Source organism: Crocodylus porosus, unplaced genomic scaffold (genome assembly GCF_001723895.1).
Source record: "Crocodylus porosus isolate Cpor-Errol unplaced genomic scaffold, CroPor_comp1, whole genome shotgun sequence".
In the NCBI taxonomy this organism is placed as follows: Eukaryota; Metazoa; Chordata; order Crocodylia; family Crocodylidae; genus Crocodylus; species Crocodylus porosus.
In genome coordinates, this window is record NW_017728951.1 from 1,696,778 (window position 1) to 1,706,024 (window position 9,247).

General features: G+C 44.5%; 1 protein-coding gene across 3 annotated transcripts in view; it reads right to left on the reverse strand.

Moving 5' to 3' along the window:
- The window catches only part of JAKMIP3 (Janus kinase and microtubule interacting protein 3), a 91,249-nt gene that overhangs the window by 5,407 nt on the left and 76,595 nt on the right, over positions 1-9,247 (reverse strand). For all 3 annotated transcript variants that reach the window (XM_019556317.1, XM_019556315.1, XM_019556316.1), the window contains 2 exons: positions 8,255-8,458; positions 7,553-7,618 (listed from right to left, as the gene is read on the reverse strand). In XM_019556317.1, coding sequence (XP_019411862.1) covers positions 7,553-7,618; positions 8,255-8,458 — 270 coding nt within the window. The remainder of the gene's footprint in view (positions 1-7,552; positions 7,619-8,254; positions 8,459-9,247) is intronic.

The following is a 9,247-nucleotide window of genomic DNA, read 5'->3' on the forward strand; positions in this document are numbered from 1 at the left end:
CCACATGGTTTCTGTGTGGGTCTTTTAGTGTGAGTACAAAGATTACCGGACTGGATGAAGTATCAGATTGGCTCTTGAATACGACGCCACCAGAAGTACTGCACAAACGGTTGATAGGTCTTTCTGATCCCAGGTGATCTGCTAACAGTGAATCATGGCTTATGTGAATACAGTTGGCCTGGCCAGACCCCGAGGCATATAAATCTTGTCTGAAGTGAATATGACCCCCTCCTGTACGTGGTGGCACTGTTGGGAGGAAGTGGCCTGCTTCTTGGGGGAGTATTTCTTCTTGGATGACTGCTTGAAGCAGGGTCAGCAAGTCTATGGGTTGAATGGTGCTGGCAAGATTGTGTGGTTTTAGAATATGGCTGGGCATGGCTGGCACCTGAACAGGGTTAGTGTTATATTCTGTCCTTCAGAATAGTGCATCTGCTTTTTCATTTTTGGACCCCAGTTGGTATTTGTACCAATGACAGAAATCAAGATGAGAGATGAAAAGTGCCCAGCATAGCTGCCTCTGATTGAGAGCTTTTGCCTTGCAGATGTATTCTAGATATGTGTCTTGTATCATGTTCCCTCAAGGCAGTGACACCATTCCCCAAAGGCCACATGAATGGCCAGGAGTTTCCAATCCAGGATCTTGTAATTCTGCTGTGTTGAGGTAAATTTTTGGGAAAACAAATTGCAGGGCTTTATAGTCTATTATGGGCCCTGCTATTGGGAAAGCACTGAGCCTATGGCAGTGTTAAATACAGCCTTTCCTACCACAAATGGCAGGGCAGGGTCTGGATGCACAAGCACAGGGGTGAGGACCTGTTTCAGGTATTTGAACACTTGCTGGGCCTCCTGTTACCAGTAGAACTGGACGTTCTTCTGCAGAAGTGTCATGATGGGACTTAGTACCTGGGCAAAGTTTGCGATTGATCTATGGTAAAAATTTACAAATAATAGGAAACTCTGGAAATCTTTAACATTCTGGGGGCCATCACTCACAGATGGCCCAAACCTTCAGAAGATGGAACAAATCCAAAAACTTGATTGTCATTTGGTTGAATATGCATTTCTCTAACTTGGCCAACAGGCCATGTTGGCACAGTCTTTCCAATACTGTTCAGATGTGTGTTGCATGTTGGCTATATTCTTCCCAGAAAAATCAGGATGTTATCCAGGTAGGCAATTACAAATTGGTCCAATAGGTCTTGTAGCATGTCACTGATAAAATACTGGAAAGTAGTTAGGGTTGTTGAGGTGTCCAAAGAGCATGACTATGTATTCAAAAGGCCTGTATCACATCTAACATGTGGTCTTCCATTCATCCCCAATGTGGATTTGCACCAGGTTATAGACTCCCCAAAGATCCCAAAGATCAAGTTTGGTGAAAATATGAGCAGTTTTGAGCCAATCAAGCAGCTGTAGGATGAGGGGTAGAGCATACCGACTTCAGATAGTAAACTGGTTCCATGCCTGATAATCAATGCATAGATAGAGACTACCATCCTTTTTTTTAACAAACAGGACAGGGGCTCCTGCAGGTGAGGTGAACCTTTGTGTGAAGCCTGGGCCAGATTCTCTTCTAGGTACTGGGATAGCATAATAGGTCCCACAGGAATTTTCACTCCTGGCTGTAAATTGGTGGGACAGTCATAATCTTGATGCAGAGGAAGAACATTCATGTTTTTCTTTTCAAAGATGTCTGCAAAGTCCTGGTATTTCTTGAGCAAATGGGTTCCAGGTTCTGGAGGTTGCACCTCTGTGGAAGTTGCAGCAGGTGGGCCTCCAGTTTGGATCATAAAGGTTTCTGTCCCCCTGGCCTTCCAGTAGTGTTGTTGTCAATTGTCTCAGTTCAAAGTGGACCTTCCAGGCTTTTCACACGATTACTGGAGTCATGGTACATAAGCCAGGGAAACCCCAGAATCAAGGGGGTAGTATAGGGAGTAAATGAGCCCAAAGAGTATGGTTTCCTAGTGACCTAGGAGATCAATCTTGCATTCCATAGGCCCTGCAGCCAGGGGTGAGCCATCTATAGTCTCTATGATTTTAGGTTTGTATCACTGCCTTAGTGGGATTTGTAATCTTTGTGCCACAGTCTTGTCTATGAAATTACCTGTGGCTCCTGTGTCCACCAGGGTAGTCAGCAAGAGGAATGAGCAGTTTTGCTCCAGGGCAGATAACAGTAATCAGGGATTCCATGGCTGGGGTTTGCCACAGACTTCATAGACTGTGAACATCTTGGGGACTTTGGATGATGCCAAGCCAGCCCCTTTTACCAGGCCTGGCATCATTTACCTTGACCTTGATCCCCTTTCTTGGAGCATATAATGCACTTATGTCCTGGGGCCCCAGCATTGTGGCACTGCTCCTGCTGCTGGCAGTGTTCCTGGTTTTCTGGTATGGGGTGCTGGGGTGCTGGGTCCCCCTGCCTGCTGGCATGGGGCTGGCAGCAACCATTGCAGAGTGAGGCCTTGGAGGGGGCAAGGCTTCATTTTTTTTTCACTGAGATTCCAGAGGTGTGAAGGTCAATCTGGCAAGCCAGGTCCACAAATGCCTCACATTTTGAAGGTGTTCCCACCAAAGCCAGTTCATCTTTGATCTCTTCCCATAGACCCCAGCAGAAATAATGGCGTTGGGCTGCCTCATTTCACTGGGTGTCTGCTGCATAGCAGTGGAAGAGGGAAGCATAAGCCATAATAGAGTCTTCCCCCCAAATGCAGGGGCCACAGTGTGACCTCTGCCCTCCAGGCTGGAAGAGGTTCTCCAAACATGACCATGAAGTTCTTGAGGCCTGGGCTATTGCAATCCAGCAAAGGTATGTCCCACTTCAGAGCATCTCCTGTTATGAGACTAACCACCAGGCTCAGCTATGCTGAGTCTTGGAAGTAGAGCTTATGTTGGGCTATCAATAGTGTGCAGCATTGCATGAGAAACCCATGGATACGCAGCCAGTCACCATCAAACATCTTGGGTAATGAAGTGGGTAAGTGGTGTTCCAGGTAGGAAGGCTGATGCATTGAAACCTTACTGTAGAGGTAGGAGAAGGACTGATTCTCTGTCAACAACTGCCAGACCTGTTCTTCTAGTACTTGCCAGGCTAAGGCCATTGGTGTCAGCTGGTTTGGACTGAGTCATTCCAGGGAATCCGGTAAAGAGACTACCTCCATGTCAAGCCCCTTTGCTGCATGTGGTGGTCCTGGCAAATTGTCATACCCAGCTGTAGGTGACAATGTCTGGGAGTCACTTCAGGGTCATGAGAAGCTAGGAAGTCAAAAGGCAGGAGATCTGTTCAGGGAACCTAGTCAGAGATCCAGAGGGTAAGGAGGGTGCAAGGTCAGGAGACTAGCCAGGTCAGGTATCTGGGAGATCAGGCCAGAGCCAGGTCAGGTATCCAAAGAGTCAGGCAGAAGGTAAGGTCAGGGGGTTAGCAAGATCAGGTATCCAGAGAATCTGTCAGTCAGTAGCAACATGAGACAAGGTTGCTCCAGACATTTCCCCTTCCAGGTCAGGGGCTTATATGGGAGGGGGTAAGAGGTCAGCTGACCTTGGCTGGCCACTTCTTTGGCAGGAAGTGGGTGTGTGCCAGAACAGGAGTTTTCAACTGGGCGTATGCGTATGCCTGGGGGTACCTGGGATGGCCTCAGGGGGTATTTGGCAGTGGGTGCTGCCACCAGCACTTCTACTGCCGCCATGTCACCAACACTGATCCCCCGCCCAATTGGCTGTTGGGGGACACCTTCCCCCACTCATTGACTGGCTGCCGGGGAACACATAGTTTCATAGTTTCTAGGGTCAGAAGGGATCTGAGCAGATCATCTAGTCTGACCCCCTGCCATGGCAGGAAAGAGTACTGGGGTCAAACGACCCCAGCAAGGTGTTCATCTAACCTCCTCTTAAACACCCGCAGGGTAGAAGCCTGCACCACTTCTCTTGGGAGCTGGTTCCAGATCCTAGCCGCCCTGACTGTGAAGTAGTGCCTCCTGATATCTAACCTAAACCTACCCTCTGCCAGCTTGTGACCGTTATTCCTGGTCACTCCTGGCAGTGCTCGGGGAAACAGTGACTTCCCCAATGCCTGCTGATCCCCCCTCACTAGTTAATAACAGGCCACACGATCCCCCCTCGGCCTTCTCTTGTGGAGGCTGAACAGGTTCAGGTCCCACAGCCTGTCCTCATAGAGCCTGCCCTGTTGTCCCCTGATCATACGAGTGGCCCTCCTCCCTTCTCAACCAGCTACCGGAGGTACACTGACCCAAAAAATTTAAAAACCCCTGGCCTAGAACTGGATGGCCACCTGTGTCTGCCTCACCCTTCCACTAGAGAGATGGCAGACTGGAGTGAGCTGCTGTACCCCATAGGCCAAGGCTCTGGGTTCAAGGCCATGGCCTGGTGGGAAAGGAGGGGATATCCTTCTGGGGGTTGGAGGAAGGAGTTGGGGGCTAAAAATATGGTGGCACTAAAGTGGGAGAAGAAAAGCAAAGCCTTAGGGCTGAGCTTTCCCAGCCTGGTGCTGTGCTCTGTATGTGCACAGACATTTGGTTTGATCAGTCTAACTGTGCCTAATCTAAATTAGTGCATCTCTCAGGTGAACTAAAATTAGATTGGGGCAGCCATTTCTTAACCATTCTAACCTTTAGGGAATATCTATACAGTTTGGCACATGGATGGACCTAACTAGGGATCTAAGTGTAAGGTCTGCAAGTGAGTGAACTAAGTTAGGCTGGGTGGTGATTTTTCCCCCCGGTCTAACCTTCCTAAAGTTTGTATACAAGCTAAACAAGCATAACCAGTGTCAGTGTTTCTCAGGCATCCTCTTAATTTTTAAGCACAGAAAATCATGCATAATTAATAATTAATTTGTATAATTTCTTTGTATACATTAAGGTTCAAAATGACTTTGATAAATTGAAAAAAACAGTCAGAAGTAAATAGAATGAAATTCAGTAAAGACAAGTCTACTTGATTAGGGGGGAAAAACCAAGTGCATAAATCCAAATAGGGAACAACTGACTAGGCTGCAGTACTGCAGAGAGGGACCTGGGAGTTATCCCTTATTCTCAACATTGTAATAACTGCAAAATACAAATAAATAATATTGTTTAATTGACAATAAAAATATAACAAATATTACATTAGGATGCACTAAGATGACTACAGACTGCAAATCATGGAAAGTGATTCTTCTATTCTATTGAACACTGAAGTACTGTGTCCAGTTTGGGCAATATACTTTAAGAAAAATGCAGAAAAACTGGAGAGAGCCCAGAAGACAGCAACAAAAAAAATTAGCGATCCAGAAAACATGACGTGACAAAATTTAGAATAAGGGAGATTATTCAATCTAAAGAATAGAAGACTTGATAACAGTCTTCAAATACAGGAAGTGTTGTTAGAGCAGTGTGATCAATTGTTCTCCATGGCCACAGGATCAGAACAAGAAGAAAGGGGCTTAAATTGCAAAAAGGGAGATTTATGTTAGATATTATGAAGAACTGTCTAATCATCAGGTGGTTAAACCCTGAAATAAATTCCTTAAAGAGGTTGTGGAATTTCCATCATTGAATGCCTTTGAGGGTTAGACAAACATTTGTCTAGGACGGTTTAGACAGAGATGATCCTGTCCTGGCCAGGGTTCTGGACTATATGACCTTGTGAAGTCCAGGCTTATTTTTCTATTATTCTCCAGTAGCATCCAAAATATTTAAGTGCTAGGTACTTCACCAAGACAAATCTAAGTGTGTACCAAAGCAGCTACACTCTAACGGCGGGCAATTATTTTGGGCAGAGTCGCTTACTGAGTTTTGGCAAGCCATTGATGGCCACATGACAGGCAGCTGAGGGCAGATTAATATTAATTTTTCTAAATTGTTTAGCCCCGCAGGCCAGATAGAATGGCTTGGCGGGTCGCAACTGGCCCGTGGGCCGCATTTTGCCCACCCCTGCTCTAAATACTGATACTTAATAGGGGTGTGCAAAACGGGCTCTATTTGATTCAGATTCAGATTCAACCTGAATCAGGGACAGTGATTCGATTAATTGATTCAATTACTGTCCCCAATTCGATTCAGCCAAATCCAAATTTGAAGATTTGATGCTGATTTGGAGAATCAGTGATTCAGCCATAGACAGAGCTTTAAATGTTTTTTCTACATACCTTGAGGTACCAGGCGTGGCTTGTGAACACTGTGATGGTGGGGCAGATGGAGCGTCCCACGAAAATTGGCCACAGAGGGAACCTGGGTGTCCCCCCAGATCCAGGAGGCACTAGTCATTGAGCCGGGCAGGCATGGGGAGGGCCCCCTGCACACTCCCCGGTGGACCCAGAAGTGCTTCTGGTCCATTTCTGGGTCTTCTGCCAAGCATGCTAGGGAGCCCCCTGCATTCCTGTGGGATGCTCCATCCGCCCCAGCATCGCAGCATTCACAAGCCGTGCCTGGTACCTCAAAGTATGTAGAAAAAACATTTAAAGCTGTGTCTATGTTTCAACACAGCTTTAAATGTGTATCTAAATCTGAATCTTTCTGAATCTCTCCAATTCAATTCAGAGAGATTAAAGGGTGTCCTGATTCAATTCGAATTCAGAGATTTGGCCACCGAATTGGGCTGAATCTCTGCCGAATCAAATCAGCGGAGCTTTGCATAACCCTAATACTCAACTGGTGGGCCATAGACCACTGGACAGCCACAGACACAGATCCAAGAGGAACCAGAGGGTTGGCTGCCGGCCTGAAGGGGACCTTAAGTGCCAGGCAGTCACTTGCTGAACAGGAAAGTGGCACAGTTGTGGCTATGCTGCTTCCACAGGTACACTGCTTCTGTTCCAGAGCTACTGTGTGTAGACCTGCTTGGCGTGCCTGGCAAACTTTCCTTGTGTTAGCTAACCTGTGGAGCTGTGCATGGGTTTGCCCAGTGGTTGGCTAAGGGACATTAGGAGAGGCTAGGGCCCAGGTGGACTTTGGGACTGTGTGAGGGGGCCTGAAAATGGACTAGAGGACTGCATATGGGGTTGGGAGAAAGGTGAGTCCACATGGTTGTGTGGGGGGAAGTTGAAGGATCAAAATGGTTTAAAACTCCTGATCTACAACATGTTTCATATGGATAAAATAACTGGCCTCAAACTTGTCCTAAGTACTTTAAAATGTTTAGTTAACCTGTTTTTTTCTATGTTTATCTGCCCCTCCACTTCTTGTTTTCAGTCAAGACTGGAAACAGAACTACTGAAATATCAGGGGAAACAATTGTTACTGAATTAGGAGGACTAAATATAGAGGCATTTCAGATGAATGTCAGAATGTTGTTGCTTAACTGAGAAAATTTCATTTTTTTGAGGTTTGCCTACCTATAACATTGCATTTTAAATAGGTGCCATCTATACTATTAATGCTAGAATGAATTGGTATTATAAGAACTTTGACTTTCAACTTTACTTTCTCAATAAGACTATTGTCTCAATAGATACATACACATGCAACCATATAAAATGGTCTCAATAGATACATACACATGCAACCATATAAAATACTTGTGTAATTTAAGAATATTTTATTTTCTATTACCATACCTTTTCCTCTAATTCTTTTATTTGTCTTTTTTGACCTTCAATTCTTTCTTCTAGCTCCTTAATTCTCTGTTAGATTTAAAACAAAAAATGAAAGGGTAAGTAATAGAGCCTCACAAAGACAAAAGAGTTGGAAAGGGTCTCTTATTTTTTAGAGAGATGGTAAATTGTTTTGTTAACCGATACGTGTTTTAATTTTAGGTGTATCCTCATCCAGTGCAACAGTTGTGCATCATGCATTAAGTAGACATAGAAAATACACAGAGCCCATAATGAGGGACTATCCAAGGTAAATTAGGATCTGGACCAAAAACTAAAGCCTGTGGTTCTCTAAATTTCTTAAGGAACATGGATATGTTGCTCCCATGAAGATTAATGAAAACTTTGTGCCCAACACCATAGGCAGCTCCAAAAATATCATCCAAAAATATCATCCTAGGCTTTTAATTATTATTATTTATTTATTTATTATTACTATTATCCTAGGCTTTTAATATTATCTGGACACATGCTGGCTTTCTGTTAAAGGAAACTGAACATCAACCTCTGGAAACACTTGGTTAAGAACAGCTGGAATATATACTTCACTTTAATCAGAGAGAGAAGCAGCCAAATATAAAGGGACAGAGCTCTCATTTCATGATGTTTTAATCTGGGGAAGGCAAACAGAGCATTAACTATTGTACATCTTGTACCAATGTCTACCTGTTGTGCATGTTGAATGAGTTCCATTCTTTCACGCAGAATCTGGGCATCCCTCTCTCGGAGTTCACTCATAACCTGGCGTTTCCATTGTTCTACGGCACTCTTCAACTTGTCTTTCTCCTCTTGTGAAAGAATTTCAGAGATTTTGGCTCCGGCTTCTTGCTGCAGGGCATCATACAGCATGGCTTCTAATTCCAGAATTTGCTAGTCAAAAACAATATAAGGTTGTCAGCTTATCCTTTTCTCTTACTGGTGGTGGAGGACAGCTGTTGAGAACATGTTTTGTCCCAAACTGTATGACACTACAGAAAACAATACAGGGAAAGACTAGGTGCTGGATGTCCTGCAAATCACATCATGGAAGGCACAGTCCACCGTGAAAAGTACAAAGGTTCTTTCAAGCCTCCTTTATGCTGCCTGGACTTTGGACTTCTGTGACAGCTGAAAACACCCCTGGTATAAGTGGGAGCTGAGCCAAGGGCACACAGATGGCTAGAATGGCCTCCGAGCAGCCTAGAATTTGATCATGCTATGCAGGCATGCCTAATTCCTTATCCTCAACTAGCAAAGAGCAACTAATATACAGCCTCCTGCACTGCCCCCTGTACTTCTGAGAAATGCCATGTCACCTCATGTCTCCTGTATTTACCTTATGTGCTGATGGACTGATTTCAAAGACCTAGAATCAACTCCTCAGTGTGTTTATGAAATAAGAATTTACATTCCATTTCTTAACAGTGTAAAGGGTATAGGAGTATATTCCATAATCATGTGGCATAAAACTGCCCCACTGACATTATGAAATTTCAGCATAGAAATTTTATAGATATTATGGCCTAAATATAAGGAAAAACAAAGAAACAAAGGTACAAGTGAGGTATATAGTGCAAGCTATGTTCCATTTGAGTACATACTTGAAATCAATGGGAATTTTACAAATATTGCCCAATCATACCAATACTGTAATAACAAGCAATGGCAACAACTTCCTTT